We start from the raw sequence: 23,443 nt of genomic DNA, 5'->3' as shown, positions 1-23,443 counted from the left end.
GCTCTTCACCGTTGCGGCGTGAATCGCACATCTGGTTTGAAGGAGAATTTTGGTTCTGTGGGTTTTGATCTTTTGTGTTTCAGGTTGACGGTGACTGGTGGAGAATGAAGAAACTTCACCACGATATTGCTTAAAGGCGCGAGGAACTCGCGATTCGGTTTTATGATGCTTGTGGCAGAGCGTTTGGAACAGCGGTGCGACCATTTGGTTAGGGTTTCAAAATGTATGATGATGGAGGTGTGAAGATGGTGGTTGGTCGTGAGCGTGACAGTGACAGTTAGGTTTAGGTGGTTGCTATGGTTTCTATGTAAGGGGAATTAAGGTTTTTGAAAGTATGAAACGATGATGACTTGTTAAGGGTGATGTGTCATTGATTGTTCAGTTAGACATTTAACCGTTGAAGATTTAAACCTCATTAGTCAAAAAGGACAAAATCAAACCTAAATTATGATAAAAGACTACATTGAATATTCAGACAAAGAAAATAAAACCCTCTTGAATAAAGTTGACAAAAATATAGACTTATTAAATTTTTTTTTTAATATCCACCAATATATTCTTAAATTTTAAAATATCTATAATATCTTTTAACCGTAGTATCTAACATATAATTATTGTTTTTTCATCATTGATTCGAGCCAATTCAAGAAGTTCTCAAGCGCTAGTCAAAATATCGGATCCTTTGCTATAGTCAACCATGAAGTGAGAAATGATGATTCACATAGCTTGTATTATGTATTATGTGAATCTTTCATATTGTACACAGTAATATGAGTATTGTGTAAATTTGTGATTAATTAAATTTGCTTTTGGATAATCTTTAATTAGTTGAGTTGAGTTTTACTTGGAAGTTAGTTTTAGATTATTGTTTGTATATATATTTTTTTATAAAATTTATAATATGTTTATTTTTTAAATTAAAATTTATAAAATTATGAATATTATTTATTTTACTAAATAAACTTAAAGTTGATTACTTTACTAATTTAATTAAATAAAAATAAGATTTTTATATAATGGTATTTTACCTGTTATAATTGAGGCAGAAAATTATTAATTTTTTTTATGCGTGGACTAAATATTATGTTGGTTGAGTAAAAAAAATAAATCTGTTTTATGGGCAAGATGACCCCAAATGTATGATGTATGATGAGTCATAACTGAACAAAATTGTAATTCAAACCTTTCACAAAGCCATTATATGTCAAAAATAACATTATTTATTAACAAAAGTAATAAAAGTGACTTATTTTACATTATATATATATATATATATATATATATATATATAATATTAAACATAAAAAATCATATTTATTAACAAAATATAAGTCAAAATAACAATCATATTACTCTATCAAAAAGAAATATTAAATCACACCTAATCAATTGCAAAATATCTAATATTAATTAAATACTTATTAAATTATTTTTTTAATAGAACTTAATTAAAAATATGAAAATGCATGATAAACTTAATCTTGTAAAAAAATAAGTTGAACATATGAAGATAAACTAGTAAAATTTGATTAATGTAAAATTTAGATATAACCTGCATTTCAATACTTCAATAAAATAAACTCTTCACCTTTTTCAATTTGATATAGGATCAAACTTTAAAATTATATTTACATTTCAAATCTAAATTTTTAACCGAATCAAAATAATATATTATTGTTGTTACAGTAAATTCTCAAATATCATTACCAAGAAAAATACTTTTTATTAATGATAATATAAAATAACAAATACCATAACAGTCACAAAATGTTAGCACAAAAAGTAGTAAAATGTGATTTTATATTCATACCCTACTATAGTAATTGTTAGAAACTTTAATAAATTTACAAATTCTAATAAATTTATGTCAAAGATTAGTACAAAACTGTGCAACAGTAGTTACTATTTTACTCCGGCAGTCAGCACTGGCAACATATTATTGTGATTAAACTGTGCGTTTAATGAACCCCCAACGAGGGAACGGAAATTTGAAGGCGCCATTCTGAAATTAACCCTAGAAACTACAAAACACAGAAGAGTGTATAATGTTAAACTCTCCAGTGGTAAAAAAGTGAAAAAAAAATATTTGAGCGGGAAACTGCATTGTGTTCTTTTATATCTTAGACATCAAAAATATAACTCTTTGTGTTTTAATTTTTGTTAGGTGGTTCCAATTGAGAGCGCAAAGTCACCGCGCAACCATGCAGACCACAGAAGAAGGTGGTGACAATAAGCCAATGGGTTTTGATGGAAGCGATTTGGAGAAAGAAATTTCCAAGCTGCGCGGGAGATGGGAACTCGCCTCTGTTCTCAATTTTTTGGAGGTAAGAGATCTGTAATTTATTTCCCTTATTATCGACGTTTGACAGAGGTTTGAAATTGTTTCAGTAGGTGGCAAATTGTGTAAAAGATTGTATCTTATTGTTTATTTTTTCAGTAGAGTGATTAATGTTTATGACTATTTCCTGTGTACGGTGTTATTTAGGTGTTTAATCCTATACTTGGAGATAATTTGAAGCTTTCTGCTGAGGATATTGAGATTGGGCTTGTTAAGCCTGACGCTTCGCTTGCTCGCCTTCATATTCAGCTTTTGAAGGTACTTTATTCTTCATGGTTGCCGAAAGTTTTATTTTTCTGTCAAAAAAAACATTTTCTTTTTTTTTTTTTTCTGGAATGCTGTTGATTGATGTGTGGGTGCATGAGATTGACAGTGTAGCAATGGAGAGTTGTTGTGCAAATGTAGAAAGAAAGGTTGCAATTTTGGTAATTTTTTATGTTTCTAGTTTGAGTCATGTCATGTAAAGGATTGGATGAATGCTTATGTTTTTCCATGTCTTTGTGTGTGGTTTCTGGTATGGATAAGAAGAATTAGATGGTGATAATTGCTTGGTTGATGTGATTGTTTAGTGGCTATGATCTTAATTCAGCCTGTTCAGTGTTCCAATTTTAACCTTTTACTTCAAATGAAGTGCTTCATTGGATTTTAATAACAATTTTGAAAGGAGCATTAGATCCACTGGTCAAATACTCCAAGTCCAATAGAGACACAGGAGAGTGGACATTTTTCTGTTGCCTGAAAATTGTAAAGATAGCCCCAAATATGCATTGGGGTGCATTTTGTCATGAAAGTTGAATATACTAATTCTGTAAATTGGTTGACTCCCTTAAATCAATCATACTAATATATTCTTCACATGGATTTTATTTTTCTGTTGACGTCTTCCTATCATATCATTATTTTTGTTGTGGATTTAGCATCAATTGTGTTCCTGCCAGGGAATGCCACCTGTGAGTAAAACACTGGAGGATTCGGACAAATGGGTGACTGCACTCTGTAAGAAACTTACTCTGTGGTGGCCATGGGTAAATCACTAACACTGTTTGACTTTGCTTTTTTCTATTTTCTTAATTTCTGACCGAATTATTACTTGCATGTGTTACAGGTTGCTGAGGGGGAGATTCCACTTGTACCATCTAAAGGGTACTGAGATACACTGATCATGTTAGATTGTTACTGATTGCAATGTCTTTTTTTTTTTTTTTTAATAAAACTATTGTCATCAATGCCTGTGCAGGCAGGAGATATCCAAGTTCAAGGAAATTGATCCATCGGATCGTTTACTACTGCTTAAAGCGCTTTGTGAAGTTAGAGCTGATGTATTATCATCTCCTGATTGGTTTCTTTATATTTTTGTTTATTTAATAAATGAACATATGGATACTTTTGCATTCTCATGACTTCATAATCCTCCTAGACTATTTGTTGATATCATCTTTGATTATTTCACCCATTTTTTTTTATTTAATTCCTTTTTGCTGTTTTAATTTTGTCTGATGTAAATTATTTTGCTTGGTTGTTTGTTTATATTCAGCAACATGATGCAGTGTCATACATAAACAATGCTTTAAAAGAAAGAACCCAAATCTCATTTTTTCGCAAAGATGCCTTAGGAAGAGATAGAACTGGCACATCTTACTGGTACTTTTTCCTTTTCAAGTATGATCCAATCTTTAAGATTCCCAAAACCCTACATTGTCATTGTTAATGTGTCTATTTTTGTCACAGGTACGATGCAACTTCAAAAGGTCAGAGTCACAGATTGTACAGGGAAGTTATTAAATCAGACTCAATTCCAAAAGATGAGGGTAATAGGCGTTTATCACTCCCCACCATTCAGTGGGAAACCCTTGCTTCCAATCTTGAAGAATTTTCAGAAGTAGCTGTGAGATGAATTTAACCACCTTTTGCCATGCTTTTACCCATGGATTTGAAACCTTTATTAACTTAATCTTTAAATGTTAATTGCAGGAAAAATTCTCGCTCAGCAAGTCTTCAGTGGAAGTTTCTGTTAGTACAAAGCTTCAGAGCAATGCTATTCCTGCTCTTGAAAAGCTTCGGGAGGTATGGACATCCTTTTGTTTAGTGTTTGATAGGTCCACATTCACTCTACAGAATATCACATCTTTAGTTGTGATATTGATTTATGAGAATATTTCCTTTAATTTGTGCAGAAGAAAGAAAAAGCAATAAAGAAAAAGCAGAGAAAGGATATGCTGTTGAAGGATATTCAAAACTCCTACTGTTCTGGAAATACACGTGCCTGTCGCACTCGAAGACCTATTTGTTATACATTTGGTAAGTATGTGTTATATGTCGATTACACCGCATCAGCATCTTACAATCTGACACCTACTAATTCTGATGCACAGGACAATTGTTGTACTGCATGTTAATGAATTTGCCTGTGTTGTGCATTGCTTTGTAGCTTGTTTATGTATTGCATGCTTTGTTAATGAGGTGGGTCTCGTTCACTGAGCAGGAGAGGATGTTTGTACACTTGTGAATGTCCTAACATTTCATAACGTTATGCATAGAACTTGAATTCTTACTTTCCACTGTTTGGAATTCCTGTAAATTGTTTATTTAAACTTTTCTCTGATAGAATGAACCAAATCTTTCACCAGTTTTGTATAATTTGTTTTAGTTTCTCTTCTCCGTGAGTGATGATGGTGTTCATCACCATAACCCTTGTTACTATCACTATTATTAGCATCATTGCTTTCATTATTGTTACTACCACCATTAATATATTCTTTGCCGTATGTCTGTATCGTCACCATTGATGTAACTCAACTATTTTTAATATGACTAAATTTTTAAATTAGTATATTTTTGAAACTAAAAGTTAGAAAAAGCTATTTTTTAAAACATGCCTTAAAATAGACTAATTCTTAAAAACTAAAAAATGGTTAGATTTTAAAATTTTTGAAACTTACAACTACCTCCAAAGATTTTAAATTATTTAAAAATAATCCTCATCTCTGATATTTCAATGTTATAATTGAGTTTCTAATTTCTATCTTGACCCCTATTTTTCCCCATTGCTGTCAATTCAAACGAGTTTGTGAATTAGATTGAGCGAATCATTAATGTAAAAACTCATATAATGTGGTAAGTATTCACTTGTGTTTTTTTTATGCGTATAACATTACCAAGCGATTATAAGTTTGTTTTGATTCTTTCTTTATGGTAACAATTTAAAGTTCAGATATTGATTAGTTCTGTTTGGGTATATGGCAGAAGCTTATGATCGAACAATAAAGGAGGCAATACAGCTGACAAAGTATGTTTTACATAATACTCTCTACCATGACATCATGTTCTGTTTGCTTTTTAGTGTAGGATTATCTTTGCTGAATAGGAATATTTTTTTCATCTATTGGGAGCCAAGTAGAACTTTTCTTTCAACTTATACTTTACTGCATATACGTCATTGTTTTGTCACACATGCTCACTCGATGAAGTGGAAGTGATTGAGAATAACTTGTTTTGACTTGCGGAAGTCTAACATACTAATATTTAATTGTTGTTTCCATTTTCTAGATGTGTTTGTCTCTGTCTGACTCCTGTATAATTTTTAATATTCAGTAAAAGGAAAACATCTGTTGCTGACCAAGACAAAACCAGACAATCAGAAGATCAATCCAACACAAAAAATGTATCAACAGGCAGTGATTCTGAGCGGGATATCATGCAAATATCTGATGATGATGTTGATGCTGGCTATGAAGTTGAGAATGATGGTATCAGCGAGGAGGAGAATTGTGTTGATGGAGAGCTAGTAAACTCAGAAGCTCCCTCAAGCCATGCAGTTTCTTATCCCAAGGGGGTTCGCTGCAGCAAGCGGCTAGCTGGAGTTCCTAGCCACGCCATTTTAGAAAGCAGAGGCTTAACTACTAAGCAAACATTGAGACAGAGACCCACTCGCAATTCTGCTTTAGAATCTATCATGATATTGGATTCAGAGGATGAAGCACATGATGAGAAGACAGATTTGTCAGAGTCTATTTAGGGCTGGTATGCACCTGCATTTTGACTATTGCATGTCACCAAAATTTGGGGGATTTGAAGAAGCCATAATTTTTTGAAGGATTATCATTATAAGTAATTTTTTGCTTCTCCGATATCAGGCCTTCGAATCCACGAATCCATATTTTGTCTCCGATAAGATCCTAGAAATTTCTTGAGTATTTGAGTATATAATATGTAGGTATGGCTAAAGAACCTATATGCTGTTTAGTTTGATGCATGCACACTATAGCTCATCTTGAATCTAACAAAACAAGTGCAGCAACCTCTGCATGATTCACAAGAAACAAATGCCACACTATAAACATCTTTTTTATTGTGGAAAGAAATTTAAATTAAATAAAATTCGGAACACTTATTATGGTCCAGGACCATCTTCCATTAAAATGGTGAGCTAAGAGGGTTTTTAGTTCTTCCACCCTTACAATTTCTTAGCCCACTTTCTCAGATTTTTAATGATCATTTTACAATATAGAAAAGTGACTTTTTAATTGTATAACCCGGAAGTTTTTCAAAATAAACTTCTCTAAATTTTTAAAACAATAATTTTGGAATCAAATTTTCATATTAAAATTGCTGAAATAAAATATTTGGAACATACAAAGGTGTTTCAGAATAAACTGTAATAAAAAATAAGATTTTGGAAAAAAAAAAAACTCTTCGGAATTCAAAATGCTTTCTCAAATGAGTTTTCAAGAATACTTTTGTATGAAATATGTTTAGGAAAGGGTTACATGAAATATGTTCTAAAAAGTGAGGGACCCAACCATTAATAATATTTTCTTAGGATATATTCCAGTAGCAAGATTGTCATCCTCAAGCGTTTATATTCAGCCTTTTTACATAGATTATCACCAAGCCATTTTGGTCATTTCTGATCTCCATATTGATAAATAAGATTTGTTGCCAGCAATTGCAAGTTAAATGAAATCTTTTGAAGAAGTTGCTATATGTAGTAGCTGGACATCATGATCATTTTCATATGGAGTTAACTACAACATTGAGTTTCCAGAGTTAAAAGGTTAGTAAAATGAAATAGGTAAACAAAACCAAACAATCAAATAGTAGGGGAAGGTTATTGTTCTAGCAAGCAAAAATTTAGTACATTTTTTTTTCACAAAATATTGCTTAAGTTATTTAATTAATAAAGTGTTCGGCTTCGAGCGGCTAAACAAATGTTCATGGAACCAACTTTGGTTATGATGAATGTTAATATATATATATATATATATATATATATAATATCATAAATGAGATTTGAAATTATTATAATGCTATCAAAATTTCAATTTATGATCATAGTGGGTGTAATTAAATTTAACATTTCTAATTAGGTATAATAAAAATTAATCTGCTGTAATTAGTATTATTTATATTTATTTCTGATAACTAGTGTCACATTAAGTAGTAGTTATTAATTTATATTTTAATTATTTAATTGGTTTCCAGTGATACAGTGGTCCATTTTTTTTCTTGTTTAAAAGTATTTCTTGTGATATATTGTTCACCTAATATTTTTGTTTTAAATATTTTTATCAGTCCTATGTATTATTTTTATGTTGTATTACGTAAAATATTTTAAAGATCATTCGTTTATTCATTTATAGTTTTATTTAATAAATTTATATAGTAAGAAGATAAAAAATATAAATAATTATATTTAATTAATAAATAAAAAGAAATCACTTACATACGATTATTATTATGATTGTATTTTTTATTATTCCTTATGTTTGCTGTATAAAAGTTATTGATTATGTGAATGATGTATTTAGTAGTCATGAAGTCTTATTATCCTTTCAATATGTCACAAAAATGTAGTCCAGCATATGACTTATACTTATTAAATATATGACTTATACTTATTATATAGATAAATATTTAAATAGCTTGGAAAAATATTCATTAGTCAGTGATTATTTATATTTGTTTAATATTGTTAGATGTTGAATATATATATTTTTTATATGTTGAAAAAATTACTAATATTCTAAAAAAAAAATTATTATTGTATTAATGTTTTTACAACTTTTCTAGTAATTTGTTAAATTTATACTGAATCATTTGGAGTGGAATATGAATTTATATGTTTCATACAGTGAAATTATATTATTTTTTCTTATGTGTTAAGTCTATTAAAATTGATATTTAACCGTCTCAAAAAAAATTTTTTTTTTCTCGTTTTTCTTTCATATGTCTTTGTCTATGATACAAGTAGAAAATGAACTTGCTCAATAGAAATTATTTGAGAAAAGTTCAAGATCTTTTATTTAAGATGCTAATTGCTTTGATATCTTCGGATGACATTCTTAAATATATAACCAGATAAATCTATAATGTATAACCTTAAGTTGTAATTGATGCTCTTCATAAATAAATTGAAGCAACAAAATTTATTTCCAATTTTTTAAATTACGTTGTTTAAAGATGCATTCTAGACCCTTATTACAATTCTTTATTAAAAGAAAGTTAAAATTTGATATCACATTTTAACTGTATAATTATTAAATTATATAATAACAAATACACACTTTAGAATTTATAATATATTTTTGTATTTCTAATTTCACACTCTATAATAAATTTTCGTTATAGAATCTGCAATGATTTGACCCATGTATAGTTTGAAATTTTCCCAAGCAAAGATAGCCAAAGAAAGTAGGAAATGCTAAAAAAATAGTTGTTTAGGTCAAAAATGGATAACATGCAACATTGTTCAGTTCCAAATTTGCTGTGACTTAGACATCATTAAAGTTCAAATTGGGTTGATGTGTTCTCATGAAAGTTCGCTTTCATTTTTGTACCGGGGAAGATGTCCACAGATAAATGCTATAATATGGAAGGACGTCTCGTGATAAATGCTATAATATGGAAGGACGTCTCGTGATAAATGCTATAATATGGAAGGACGTCCGGCCATAAACGATCCCATATAACACTTGGATTTCCCTGGTAATATTCCCAGAAAAGTGCGTCCGGTATGGTGTCACCGGACGACCCCCATAGCGACAATCGATTATTTATCGGTAATCGGCAATGGGTGGCTAAATCATTATTGGAACATCAATAATGAACTAATTAGGATTAGAAACAATTGGGCCGATGTTGGGCCGTGATTAAGAAAAGTTAATTATCGGTCCATCACAAAAACTATAAATAGAGGTCAAATGTAATAGTAGGCAAGGACATTTATTGGTGCATTTATGTTGTTGTGATAACTTTCTCTTTCTATCACTGTAAGTGGAACTGAAAACTGACTTGAGCGTCAGAGTACTTTTAACAGGTATCCGACCGGTCAAGACCAACACAAACAGGACGGTGGAAGTGCGATAGTGGTTTGACTAATTGTGTAGGGAGATCGAATTCATCCGGAACAATTTTATTTTTTCCCAACCTATTTAAATATCTTATCTTTCATTTCTCACCATGCTAGAGGCCAGTTTGGTCTCAATTTTTGATGGTGAGAGAGAAGTGCATCAATCTCTTAAAATAACCAATCTTAGAATTGTAACAATGGTAAAAGATGGCTAAAGTAATTTATATGGACCATTAAACAACTTAACAGGTTACTACTAGATTAGGCCAGACTTGTATGCTAGGCATACTAAGCTTGAAACAGGGCTTGCCATATACTAAAAAGCCAGAAATTTCTCCTATCCTGAGATGATAAAGCATGTTAACCTAGACTCACACCAAAATATGCAAAAGTTAAAATCACTAGTAAAGAATGTAAAGTGTAAATGTTCAGTTTGCTTTTCATTTCATCACCCTACAAAAGCTAGTGTTTGATTCTCCAAACAAAAAGGGACCAATTTTAAAAAAATAAATAAAAAGTCTGCAGGTTTTTTGTTGTGAAGATTATGCATCACAGTATTGTAAAAAATGCTCATCATTGAATGAGAGTGGTGTGAGTGAGAATAACAATCCAAGTGGCAGTCTTAACTATGAACACAGACAAGGAAGCAAAGTAGCAATGATATAAAATGTTCAGAATCAAATTGCAGAATCCATTAATAAAATTTTGTAATGCAGAAGTAAGGAAAAAGTAATGTGTCCATAACACTATCCTTGCGCTCATACTAGCTCCCCAATTTGTTTGCCTCATGCTATTATTGATCAACTACCTTATATTCAATTCAATTCTAGATTGTAAGCACTTAAAAAATCAAGAATCTAAGAAAACAAATGCTGCAATGCAACCTCAACTGAAGGTAGTACAAACAGGATTGAGAAAAAGAGAGCAACAAAATAAGAAAAAAAAGGCATAAAGAAAGTTAGCCAGTTATCATAGTTCCAGCACCTTCATCAGTTAAAATCTCGAGCAACAAAGAGTGAGGAACCCTACCATCAATAATACTCGCGGTAGTAACCCCTTGTGCCAGCGATCTCACGCAACAATTAACCTTAGGTATCATTCCACCTCCAACTTTTCCCTCTTCAACCATTTTCTTCACTCCTTTTATGTCAATCTTCTTCACCAAGCTGTTGGGATCGTTCCGATCCTCCAGGATCCCCGCCACGTCTGTCAGCAGAATAAGCTTCTCCGCGCCAAGCGCTGCAGCCAGTTCTCCAGCGACAGTGTCGGCGTTAATGTTGTAGGGCTGTCCGGACTCGTCGGCGGCGACGGAGGTGACGACAGGGATGTGGTTGGTGTCTATGAGGGAGCGGAGGACTGCGGGGTCGACTCTGGCGACCTCTCCGACGAAGCCTAGATCGGCGGCCTTGGGGCTGGGACGGGCAGTGAGGAGGCGGCCATCGAGACCGGAGAGACCTACGGCGGTGGCCCCGGCCTTGTTGATGAGGGAGACGAGGGTTTTGTTGACCTTGCCGACGAGAACCATGGAGACGATCTCCATGGTATCGGCGTCGGTAACGCGGAGGCCGTCGCGGAAGACAGCGGGGATGTTAAGGCGTCCAAGCCAGGTGTTGATCTCGGGGCCGCCGCCGTGGACCATGACGGGGCGGAGGCCCACGCAGGATAGGAGGACCAGGTCGTTGATTACAGAGGCCTGAAGGTCCGGGGACTTCATGGCGGCGCCACCGTACTTGACGACTATGGTCTTGCCGCGGAATTTCTGGATGAAGGGGAGCGATTCAGAGAGCACGTCGACTCGGTACTGACCCGGAGTGGTTGATTCGGTGGCTATCTGTGGAGGTTGAACCGGGTTGGCAACGGCGCAAATGGCACGGTGACGGAGGCGAGAGGAAGGGAAAGATGGGTTAGTGCAGTGTGTGGTCAGTGGGTTTTGGGGTTTGGTTGTGAATGGAAAAGAGGAGAAAGTATTTGTTAGGGTTTTGTATGTCCCTGCCATCATCATCGTCTCACAAGCAGACTAGGAGTGAAGTGAGAGTTGCAGAGTGAAGGGTTTTGGTCTTCGACGGCTATTGTTGTTTCAGACACAGTGAATACACGTGTGTGTGTGTTATTATAATAAAATACTATAATTTTATTGTTTTATGAGTAATTAATTAAAAATACGAATATAGTACAATTTAAAACTATATATAATTTTAGTAAAATAGTATTAAAAATATGTGACAGTTTTTTTTAAGTAAAAAATTATTTAAATACTATTTTCTTAAGTAAAAGAAAATGTTTTTTTTTTATTTATTTAAAAACATCAAATGAAGTTACAAATATAACTAATATCATAGTGTATATCACAATTTTGACTGTAACGGCTAGACGTACGCTTTCAAAGAAAGCAACTTTACATGTGTTAGTTAAAAATAAAATTAGAATTAAAATTTGGACCAATTTGTTCACAGATATTATCAAGAGCTTAAATTTGTTAATATACATACAAAAATCGAACTGTAAAGTGTGATGTCATGTTTAGAACCTCTTCAATTTGAAGAGTTTTGAGTGTGTTGTGAAGATAACTGATAGATCATTTGCTGCAATGATGACGAGTTTTAACCAAAGGTATGTTGTGAATAGTGTGCAACAGCATCATCCTTTTTTCGCCAATAAAGTTAGATGGCAAAACAAGGGAAGTACATATAATGACAACTTAACCTATAATATATGCGATTATTTAGCAAAAAAGATAATAACACCACTTGGAATATTTTTATTTTTATTTTTACATTTTTTACTTCACTTCATCTGCGGTTATATTTTAAGCCATATTTCACTTCATATACAAATAACCTCTGATTTTAGACTAGAAAATTGTAACTACAATAAAAATTAGCTAAACTACATTTTTAAATTTAAATATTTATATGTAAACAATAAAAATGGGGAAAAAGTAATCAGATTTTGTTGCAGTTAAGTTCCAGTAGTTCTTTTTGGAGGCCTGAATAGTATCCCAGTGAGCCAGGGTAGAGGAAAAAAATAGAACACGATTAAGGATGGTTGATAAATACAATTAAGGAGTAGACTCTTCCTTTTTCCTCTATTAGATCATAGCATGGAGGACCACAAAGTGGCTCTCGGTAGAACTGCGGTTTGTAACAATTATTATATACAACTGCAATTCTAAACCTTCCGGCGTAATAAATTCGCATGACATAAAGGTGAAAAGATAACAGCAAAATTTTGAGCCAAAATAATTGACATTTCGCTCAAAAATGAATATAATGAAGAAAGAAAATAATTACAGCTTATCCTCAATTAAAAATTAATACCCAAAGCCATTACCCACAAAATCCTCATCATCACTACTTAAGGATTCAAGTACCTGACTATCATCATCATCTTCGTCACCTTCTGTCACAATCTCCAATATGCCAGGTCCACCGTCAAAGTCTACATCATCCAAAATAAAATCTCCATCCTCATCTTCATCAAGATCACTCACACTATCATCCTCGTCGTCATCATTGCTCATATCATCAGCATCACTGCCACTATCCCCACCAAGACCAGGACCTAAAAGAGGATCGACATCACCATCGTCGTCGTCGTCGTCATCCTCATCTTCCTCCTCACTTTCAGCATCATCAGGATCAGAATCATCATCCGTTGGCCTCCGACGACCAATTTCATATATTCTGGCAGAAGCATACATCTCATCCTGATCATCCATGGTAATCAGCCCAACAAATGAGTCTGTAGGCTCAGTTGCAAAATCAAGAACACAGCGATCCACAGGGATAGTTGCAATGTCAGAATAATTAACTGCATCCACTGTGCGGAAAGCTGAAAAAAGAGGATGCTTGACGCGTCGTGTGTGGACTGCTGACATTACATCCTCAAGATTTCTCCTTAAGATAGCATACATTACATCACCACGCGCATTGAATGTTATTGATGTTTGATCCAATGAAGGCACACTGCGTAGCAATCTGAACTTGCGCAGATCCCAGACTTCAGAGTTTATAATAACCTGGTCCAAGAACATTTATTTACAAACATAAAAAAATCACAACCTTTCTTCAGAATAAAGTTGAAAATATTCAAAGCTTTACACATCCATTCATTCACTTCCATACAGAATTATAAGAAAGTAATATACACACATTTTGAATATGCCTATTTTTTTTCACTTTTCACTAGTAGTCAATTTAAGATAATTTTATTTCAACGTTTCAATTCCCCATTACTTAAAATAGAATAATATGGTGCTTTGTCTGATCCATGTTTCAAAATTCTATTCTTTAAATGGATGTAAGATTATGCATACCTCGTTGCCAGCAGGATGAAAGCCTCCACCACCATAATCTGTAAACTGATCAAAGCGATGAACAGGACCAGAGACACGTCGATCCCACAAGACACCATTCCAAAGCAGCATTGAGTCAGAAGGATTAAAATGGATTAAAGAATAAACGTGACCACGCCCTGTATAAGTTGCAAATGTATCTGTCAACTTCGACTCTAAGTGACATGTTTGAATATCATACAAGAGGATCTCCCGCCGGGAAGATTCTGATGACAGGGCGGCAAAAACATTCCCAGAATTGCTAAACCTGGCTGCCCTGCATCCTTCAAATGAATGGGTAGGACCACCTAAAATTGAAGTTGCGTCCCACAATCTAACATCTTGGGAGCTTGAAGAAAGTAATAGCTGGGTCTCGCCTGAAACAAAAGACTGAACAAGAGTCAAAGGAGCCTGATGACCTGTGAAACTCTCTACTACATTGCTGTTGTTGGATTCAAAAAATTTGAGCTCCCCATTATGGCTTCCAACAGCAATATGAGAGGAGTCCCCAACAAATGTAATGCATGTTAACAAGGCACCAGCATCATCCCGACATGTGCGCCAAGGCCTAAATCGACTGTAAACAAATTGACGATCCCTGCGATTCCCATGTACTCCACCGTACATATATTTAAACTCGCGTGTACCAAGCCTAGCGGTCACATTAGAAGGTGCGTCAAGGCTTCGCTTTGGTTCAGGACAGACATGTGGGTGCAGAAGTGACAGTGGAGGAAGTGTTGTAATAGGAGCTGGACATTGGCGATGTTGATGCTTCAAATACTGAACCACTAGAGAATCTAATGTTACACGCTCAGGGTTGCTGGGCTGAAGGTCGTTTAAAACTTGGGAGGATGGTGTCATCTGACATAGATTTGATATACTGCACTGATTCTCGTCCACCAAGTCACCCATACAACGGCTATGTTGATTTTTCACGTTACAAGTTGGGGTGAAAAGTCCAACTGCATCAGGTTGCAGGCTGCTTTTACGAATTGCACTCGAACAAACAGGAGAGCGGAGTCCTTGATCCCCAACATTTAATCGTTTTCCAGATGAAGAAAACATTGATATGTCCTTCAAATCAGATAACTTCCGTTTTGCTGGCAAAGCTACTGGAGTCTTAAACTGAGATCCATTATCGATGTTATGTTTCACTGAAGATTCCGATCCAGTCTCTACTAAACTAGTTTCTAAAGATTCTTTAGAAGTATTTGACAATTTCCTCACAGATGATTGTTGAGAGTCAAGAAGTTGGAGTCTTGAATGAAAAGATGATGAGAAAGTTAGTGATTTTTTCTTTGCAGAGACAGATTCACTTTTCAAGACGGCATCCTCATCCTTTGCATTAAACTTTAATTTGTTAGAGAGAAATCCAGAAGGAGTACGACCAGAGGGCCACTGAATTTGTGTTGAAGAAGCTTCCTGTGTTGTGGGCTGTTGTGCAAGAGAAAAGGGAGGAACCAACGATGGCAAAGGAGTAAACTGTGCCTCTTTAAGCAACATAGAAGCAGTTTGTGCCAATCCAGATGCCTGTAGGTGTTCATGAATTAGAAGCAAAAGTTCCCTGAACAAGATAACATAACACAGAAGCCATTAGCAATCAGAGAAGGGTGCCCCCAACAGGGAGGGGAGGAGGTAGCACCTGATTAGGAAAATCCAGAATGATAAAATTTGAGAGACGACAAAAACCTTGAATGGTAAGTAATAGGAGTAGCAGCAGCAATAGCTGCTCTTTCTATGCGCCTTAAAGTAGGAGTAGCTGCATCAGTAGCAGCTAATGTACTTGCACGGCCTGAATTAGTCACAATCTACAAAAAAAATAATAATTCAAAAGAAGTATCAAAAGCGGCCCTTCATACAGCTCATATTTTATTTATTTATATTCTAGTAAGATCATGGCAAAAGGGCATATTGAACAGCAATGTTGATCTAATTCACTTTATTATAAGAAAGAAACTTTATTAGATAATAAACCAACATTTCAAATGGCGTGAAGTGACAGTCAGCTAATAGTTAAAGTCCTAACGTAAATATGTTCGATACGTTTCACTAATTAGTGAGAAAATGACCTCCGCAATCAATATGAAACATAAAATAGAATCAGCTCCCATACCAAAGTCAGAAAATTACTAATGTCTAGTTGTAATTTCCTGCATTTTGCTTTCCTTAAGAAACTTATGAGCTCAATTGCTTTCAAGAGAAAATTTGAAAATTTAAGACAAGAAATAAAAATAAAAGTTCACTAATTATTCTCACCCAACTTGGCATTGAACTGATGTTCATTATTCTTTGATTATCGATAAAGAAACGTTAAAGTTGTCTGGAGTCACAAGCAAATTACTAAAACAATGTCCAACGTGACGAAAACAAAAACTAACCTGAATCATCTCTACCAAGCTTGCAGCTAAAAACATTTATAGTATGAATCAGAAAGTGGAAAAGAATTAATGATTTTATTTTTTTTCTTCTAAATAGTATAAAACAATAGTTTAAATTGATACTCAATGGCAAACAAACATAAATCTTGTTTAAATCATCCAATGGGCTTTATACACTAATATAGTAATTCTCCAGCAAATACCCAGAAGCCTTAATTTTATGACACTAAACATTTTAGTGTATATCAGATTTGTGGTTTATGTTTTCAATTTTCAAAACTGAAATCCAAACTGGTATCATGATTCAAATACTTTTTAGGGTTTTAGGGCCATTACTAAAAAATAGATATTCACTTCCCAACATTTTCGTGGCCAACAGTCAAAATCCAGAATTGAAAAACACAAACAAATTAGAATAACAAATATAAATACAACACAAAAGTCGAATACTTAAAACATTCAGGTCCACTACTCTGAAACTATATTTGCTACTCCATGATATCCTGACAAACAATCGACCAAATAAAGAAAACACCAGCAGTCGAGCATGAACTCACAAAATATTGGTCACAAACAAACAAGCAGATACAGAATTTTGTAACTAAATCCTACATAGATAGATGCCAAAGATTCTTTGAATTAATTCTAGTACACAAATTTTGCCAAACACATGGATGAGTTTGATTGAATAAATTCAGATCTTAAACATGTCTGAAAATATCTCCTGTCATGCTCTCCCCAGATGCACATTTTGTGGACAATGTTAAAGCTGAAATTTCTTATTTAGATAAACCGGTAAAGAAATCAAGTAAATTAAAGAAACGCAGATGAAAAACAGTTAACAGACTTATGCATCCGCAAAGAGTGGAAATGCGTCTCACCCCAATAAGCTCAATGGCAGCCTGGGAAAGTTCAGCTTGCCACCTACCCTGCTCCGTTCCAGGAGTTTGGCTACCAGAATCCCGAATCAGTTCTGACAGCTTTTTCCCAACCTAGAACACCGAAACAAATAAAACACGATATTTGATTAGAACATTTGACAATATGTAATGTTTTTCTGAAGTCATTAGGCATCGTCATGATAATTTAAACCGGTACAAAAGAATAAAGTTGAAGCAGATTTATCTCAGCTTCCAACTTGATACTGACAAGTAGACTTTGTGATGCCTCAGTTTAATAAAAATCAGTTATAGGTGTTCACCTGAAGCTTTGTCAATATGTGTGCAATTGTATCATCTCTGGCTAATCCAAGCAGGACTCGACACGCTAGAGCCCGAAGACAGTCCTGCGCAGCAGGAGGTGAATATATCCGTGGTTGGAGGAGATGCAAAAGAACCTTTATACCATTATTAGATCGGACAGTCTCTCTCGCCTGACGATATCCTTGTTCCAATTGTGCAGCAAGGCCTGCACAACCTGCTCCCGCACCCAGAGATATTCTTCGGTCGCCAACCAGTCCAGAAGTTGCAGAAGCAACTGGAGTTTGTGGAGTACTACCAACAGCCTGTGTACTTAAGCTTGCAGCACTGCCTCGATCTATAGCATTGGACTCCCCATTCCTCTCCCTAGGATCAATCTGGCTAGTAGAGTGAACACCTCGATCTGAAACACTTCGTTCAGCATTTCTATCTCTAGCCTCTGAGGGAGGACCATTAGATGTCTGGGAGGATGGCAACTGCTGACCTTGTGCAACCATAGCCGGTTTATTGCTTATTGAAGGAGGAGGGCAAACAAGATTGACTAAAACATTTAATGCTGGATGAATTATCTGAAATGGAGAAGTGTTTGCAAACAAAAGTTAAGATACCATATATTGGGATGCCCAGTATGTCAACCAAAATCCTAAGACTCTTTTACCACCTGCAGAAATTAGGGCAGTGAGCACTAGGGTTGCAACCAGAAAAAACTTACCTCTGGGTCCACATGACTACTAGCTACATTTGCAGCATCCAAAATTACTGCAATACCAGCACGATTGTTGCTTAAAGTTACATTCACGATCATCTTACGACTGCTAGGTACCAATGTAACAATGTGCAGAACACCCAAAGCATACTGAAGCAGATCATGCAGATATCGTTCCACAGGTGGGGCCTACAAACAACCAAGAAAGCAATAAATAAATAAATTGCAAGATACAGGACAAGTGTACAATAACTATATCATACCTGACATAACTCCAACATGGTAACATGTCCATTAGATGCCAAGAACCTCTCAACAGCTAGCCAACGTGTTCTAACAAATGCAGGACCTAGCTTCCGGTCCTTTTGTAATTGTAGGAATACTCCATCCATTGCCTCATTACTAATATCAAGGGGTTTGTTCACTGCCCTTGCACTTGGTATATTTCTAGCAGCACTACGATTGCTCTTGTTAGGACGAATGGAGTCCACTAACACAAGGAGATGGGCCCTGAAATATTGCCTCAAAGCAACACAAGTGTGATAGGCTATCTGCTTCTCAGATGATGTCAGCACTTCCGCAGATGATCGATCATTTCGGAGTGATCCTGAGTTAGATAAACTCAAGGCTCCAGAATTTATTCCTGATCTTACAGAAGCAGCATCATTTAGAAGGCCCAGTAATTTCTGTAATCCATCTAGGGAATCAAAGGCATCAAGAACAGCTCTGAAGACAAACGAAGCAGCAAAAAACAATGCAGCATTCTTGCGGGCTTGATCTTGATTGCAGTCAAGAAGTTGTAGAGCTAACTCAACAACGTGATAAACAACTTGTGATGGAAGAGCACAAACCCTTTCCATTATACCCTGAAATAAACATCTAGGGTCAGAAAATGAAGCAGTGTTCTGTGTCTGTGTGTGTGTGAGAGAGAGAGAGAGAAAGAGCAGAAAAACATTACTGAGAGTCTCAATTCACTACTAAAACAACAAGAATACCTGAAGAGAGCCAATAGTGAATAGACAAGAAGAAAGACCAAAGAAAGTCTGTTCCATTCTAGGGACAGCAAGAAGCGTTTGCATTCCCCCTCGGTCCACAAAAAGTGCATCAGCAAATTTCCTATGTGCAGCCAAAGCACATATTAGCTTCATGACATCGGGTAACAGCAAAGCAACCTTGGATGGCTCCCGATGTTTAGAATTTTGCTGCAGAAGTGCAAGACACACATCAACTCCCTTCTCGTGCAACACAGGGCCAAGCACTTCTACATATTCTCCAAGTAACTCAAGACACTGAATGCAATATTTTTCCCTCAACTGTGCAAGTGATTGAGTATCAGGGATGAAGTACTCTTCCACATCCTCATTAGTTTCTGCTTCTTTGCCACTCTCGTTCTCTGTTACAGTATTGTTGCCAATAGAGCTCCTGCACCAAACAAAAAGATACTACTAAAAAACTACTCTTGATATGCGTTCAAGTATGTAATCATATCTTAAGGTACTGGTAAAATATATTCTGACATACCTTGAAACTTCAACTGCAGTTGCAGCATCAATAACAGTTGATGCAGCTTTAGAAGCAGCCAAAAAAGCTGCTTCTTCATTATCAGAGGATTTATATTCCTGAATATAAATGCAAAATAAACTATTTTAGCATTGAGATTAAACTATGAAGTATTGATGTACAAACATATAAATAAGCACAAAGGACAACTTTTGGTTTTGGGTGGAAAAAATTGATGACCCAGAGCATACCTCTGAAGCTGCAGTTTTAACCAGGTCAGCAGCAGCATCACCAGCTGCTTTGACAGCTTCTTCGGGTGCATTGGCTGATCTAGCCTCAGCTTCAGCAGCTCGAACTGCTTTCCGGACAAGATCAGTTATATCTTTATTTCCAATTCGGCATTCATTGAAACAATCATCATGATCATCTCTTTCAAAACCAGAAGACTCCAAAGAGCTCCTGCCAAGGGTCTTCTTAGACTCAGCCACCCTCCTAACATCAGCATTCCTCATTACACTTCTATCTCTCCGACCCTGTACTAATCTACTACCAGAACCAGGAGATGATAAAATGGAATCACTCTCTACAGTGCCTTCAGTGACCCTTCCTTTCCCTTTAGATCTTCCCCATCCACGGTTTGGACGCCGCCTTGAAGAATCATCTCTAACATTGTCATCATGCTCACTGAATTTTATCCTTCCATCACGTATATCTCTGTAACGCCATCTATCTTCCCCATCAGAATCTACCTCCTGGACATCAACACCTTCACCAAGCCCATCAGGTGGTTCACCTTCTATCCAAGACCCTTCTTGATGTGTTTGTCCACTAATGCTTCTATCTGGAGCCCTTTCAAGACTTACATCATCTAAAGATCTCTCATCAATAATCCTAGTATCATCCAGATGATTTGGTTCAAGGAGCTGGCGAAATCTGCCACGACCATCATCTCTAGCTCTCCCTGAGGTATTCGCAGATGCATGCCTACTCTCTGTCATATGAGTAACATCTTTCTGGTTGCTACTTGTCTCTCCCAGAACGCATAAACGAAGATATCGCATAAGCTTAGCTGACAAGCCAGATGTCAATACATCTTCAACAATTTGACCTCCACTAAAATCAATCCAATGTAATTTACAAAATTAGAAAAATGAGTTAAAATAGAGACAAGCAAGATTGAACAGATAAAGCATCAACTGGCGGCAACAGTTAAAGACCAGAATTAAGCCAAACATCAAAGCAAGAAAACTTAAAAAAGCCTACAGAATGAGCAGAGCACAACAACATACCCAACCAAACAAACAGCAAGAAGTCCAGTAGAGTAGGTTTTCAACATTTCAGAGTCAGATGCCTCCCTTCTCCCAGAACTATGCTTCAGATTCTGCTCTTCAGAAGACAGCCCGGTGTTATCATCCATCACCCAATTTTTTATGTTTTCCATGACCGGTTCTTCAAAAACATGAGGATACTGTTCATTTACAGTCCATCAGATCAATTCAATTACACATGGACATCGTTGAAAGAATTAACAATGAGAAACATAAATAAACGAAAAGACAATCTTACAATCCATGTTAGTGAACAGCATAGGAGAAGTCTTCCAGCAGCAGCTTGAACAGAAGTTGAGTATCTTGTTTCTGACAGAAACTTTGAAGATATTAACTCAAAAAACTCATCATTTTCCTGCAAAGGACAGAACAGCAAGAATACAATCAGAATAGTTGATACAGTACATTATCTTAAGAAGCTACACAACTGGATGAGAATTTACCCGAATTAAACCGCCAAGACGACCAATGACATGCGCAGCACGGGCAGTACTGGAGGAAGAATGGCCATTCTCATCCATGTATCTACATTGTAAAAATAAATAAATTACCCACACAAACTACAAGGAAACGGAAAGATAAAAACTAACCAAGAATAAGCGATGGTTAAATAATTCGGAATCCAAACCAGCACTAAGCATGTAAATGATATAAAATTGGCAATCATACAAACATAAATCAACACCTAAGAAATTATTCCAAGAAGAATCAAATACTAGAGCGTTCGTGAAGTTTGAACATGTGAAGAAAATAAATTATTGAATAAAAAATTAACAACAACAACAAATATACCTTGACTCTTGCGTTTCGAGAATAGAGGAAAGAGCATGGAGAACGGTGGCGTTAGGGTTATCAGGCGCAGAAGTGATCTTCTCCATGAGTTTGTTAACCTTCGTAACCAATTCATCTTCTTCCTTCTTAGAATCCTCCTCTTCATCGTGCTGCGATGGCGCTTGATTCGCTTGATCCTCCATCAGCGACACTGAGAGAGGATAATCTTATTATATATGATGATGATGATGATATATATGATTTGGTTCTTTTTTGTTTTGTATTGTGTTTAATATGAATAGTGTGTATATTACAAGGTAGGGTTATGAGCGTATGCGGTTTGTTTCAGTTGCAGAGGTGAGAGCGAGAGAGAAGAATAAATGAAGAAGAAAGAAAAAAAGAGAAAGAAAGAAAGACAGTGGGAAAGGGCACCGCACAAACCAACACCAACACCTACGCGATGATGGATCAGAAGCTTCCGGAAATATCCGACCCGCTACTTTAAACCTACCCTTACCCACGCTACTAAGCCCATTTCCTTTGAGGCCCGGATCCAACAAGAAAATAAGTCCAAATGATATATTTTTTTTCTAAATTTAGATTTTTGACTGTATTTGTCCATTTTATTTTTTTATTTTTTAACTTAAAGTACCTTTTAATTCTAATTTAAAGTTAAAAATTGAAACTTAAAGGATACAATACAAGTATAAGTTATTTGTGAAATTTTAGTATTTTTGAGCTAAATTCTTTTAAAGTCAAGAGGTTTTTGGTATATTTTTACACGAATTAAATGTAGTTTATTTATTTAAGATCAGTTTTTTCGTCTACAAAAGATATAAATAAAAATATATTGCAAAGTTAATGTCTCACAGGAAACTGCATTTTTGTTTAAAAAAGAGAAAATAGAAAAGAAAAGTAGGCAAGATTCATGCAGAAATAATTGGTAAGTCTTACGAGAATAATTCTTTAGGAGAAAAAAAAATATCAGTGGATTGGGTCAAACACACAAACTAAAGTTAAGAAGCAAAAATAAGTTGATTAATAAACCATTTCTTTTAATAAAATAAATATTTCCATAAAAAACAAATAAACTCACCTGTTATACTGCTATAGTTATTATTACTGGAAACACACGAATATCCTTTCGTGTTTTTATCATAAACAGTTTTAAAAAAGGTATTATAGTAATTATAAAAAATGAAAGAATATTATTAAAATTTATATTAAGGCCACAAAAAATTGTGTATATAAATTGAAACATTATATTTTATTGATTTCTTATAATATTATGATTATATAACAAAAACACTTGTAATTTTTCGTAAAGATAATTACAAATCATTGTGAATTTTTTTCTAATATTATAAAATTAATAAAATTGATTGTGCTTATGAAAGCAAAGAGGAATAAAATAAAATACATACAAAAAAAAGTTACAGAATTTTTTTATGACATTATAGGTCCACATTCTTTATACACAGTGAAAACAATTACAGAAGATAAAAGAAAAAGTATAGTAAAACAAGTATAAAAAATAGTTAT

The 23,443-nt window shown here is 34.9% G+C and overlaps 3 protein-coding genes across 6 annotated transcripts; 1 reads left to right on the top strand and 2 right to left on the bottom strand.

Moving 5' to 3' along the window:
• The first annotated feature begins 1,971 nt into the window (after window positions 1-1,971).
• Window positions 1,972-6,727, top strand: LOC106761353 (DDT domain-containing protein DDR4). Of its 4 annotated transcripts, none has more exons than XM_022780813.1 (12): window positions 1,972-2,063; window positions 2,165-2,324; window positions 2,486-2,596; window positions 3,277-3,363; window positions 3,444-3,481; window positions 3,576-3,657; window positions 3,873-3,979; window positions 4,067-4,223; window positions 4,310-4,402; window positions 4,513-4,636; window positions 5,585-5,624; window positions 5,930-6,727. In XM_022780813.1, exons 2-12 carry the CDS (start codon window positions 2,202-2,204, stop codon window positions 6,351-6,353), a joined length of 1,386 nt encoding a protein of 461 aa, XP_022636534.1. In that variant the 5' UTR covers window positions 1,972-2,063; window positions 2,165-2,201; the 3' UTR covers window positions 6,354-6,727. The 4 variants fall into 4 exon arrangements, with proteins under 4 accessions (XP_022636534.1, XP_014500387.1, XP_014500385.1 ...); XM_014644901.2 differs by having other exon boundaries at window positions 4,067-4,217; window positions 5,582-5,624; window positions 5,930-6,725; XM_014644899.2 differs by having other exon boundaries at window positions 1,973-2,063; window positions 5,582-5,624; window positions 5,930-6,723.
• Window positions 6,728-10,356: 3,629 nt separating this feature from the next.
• On the bottom strand, window positions 10,357-11,785 carry LOC106760957 (acetylglutamate kinase, chloroplastic). Its single transcript, XM_014644410.2, has one exon. The coding sequence runs from the start codon at window positions 11,686-11,688 to the stop codon at window positions 10,645-10,647; it is 1,044 nt and encodes a 347-aa protein (XP_014499896.1). The 5' UTR covers window positions 11,689-11,785; the 3' UTR covers window positions 10,357-10,644.
• A 936-nt stretch (window positions 11,786-12,721) lies between these two features.
• LOC106761918 (DDB1- and CUL4-associated factor homolog 1) lies at window positions 12,722-22,370 on the bottom strand. The gene is made up of 14 exons (XM_014645538.2): window positions 21,923-22,370; window positions 21,574-21,655; window positions 21,369-21,485; window positions 21,092-21,270; window positions 20,054-20,915; window positions 19,824-19,921; window positions 19,298-19,724; window positions 18,566-19,168; window positions 18,309-18,491; window positions 17,599-18,165; window positions 17,279-17,389; window positions 15,709-15,827; window positions 14,002-15,583; window positions 12,722-13,704 (listed from the first exon to the last, which is right to left on the bottom strand). Exons 1-14 carry the CDS (start codon window positions 22,102-22,104, stop codon window positions 12,997-12,999), a joined length of 5,820 nt encoding a protein of 1,939 aa, XP_014501024.1. The 5' UTR covers window positions 22,105-22,370; the 3' UTR covers window positions 12,722-12,996.
• Window positions 22,371-23,443: the final 1,073 nt, after the last annotated feature.

Source organism: Vigna radiata, chromosome 5, assembly GCF_000741045.1.
Source record: "Vigna radiata var. radiata cultivar VC1973A chromosome 5, Vradiata_ver6, whole genome shotgun sequence".
In the NCBI taxonomy this organism is placed as follows: domain Eukaryota; kingdom Viridiplantae; phylum Streptophyta; class Magnoliopsida; order Fabales; family Fabaceae; genus Vigna; species Vigna radiata.
This window is presented reverse-complemented; position numbering and strand designations above follow the sequence as displayed.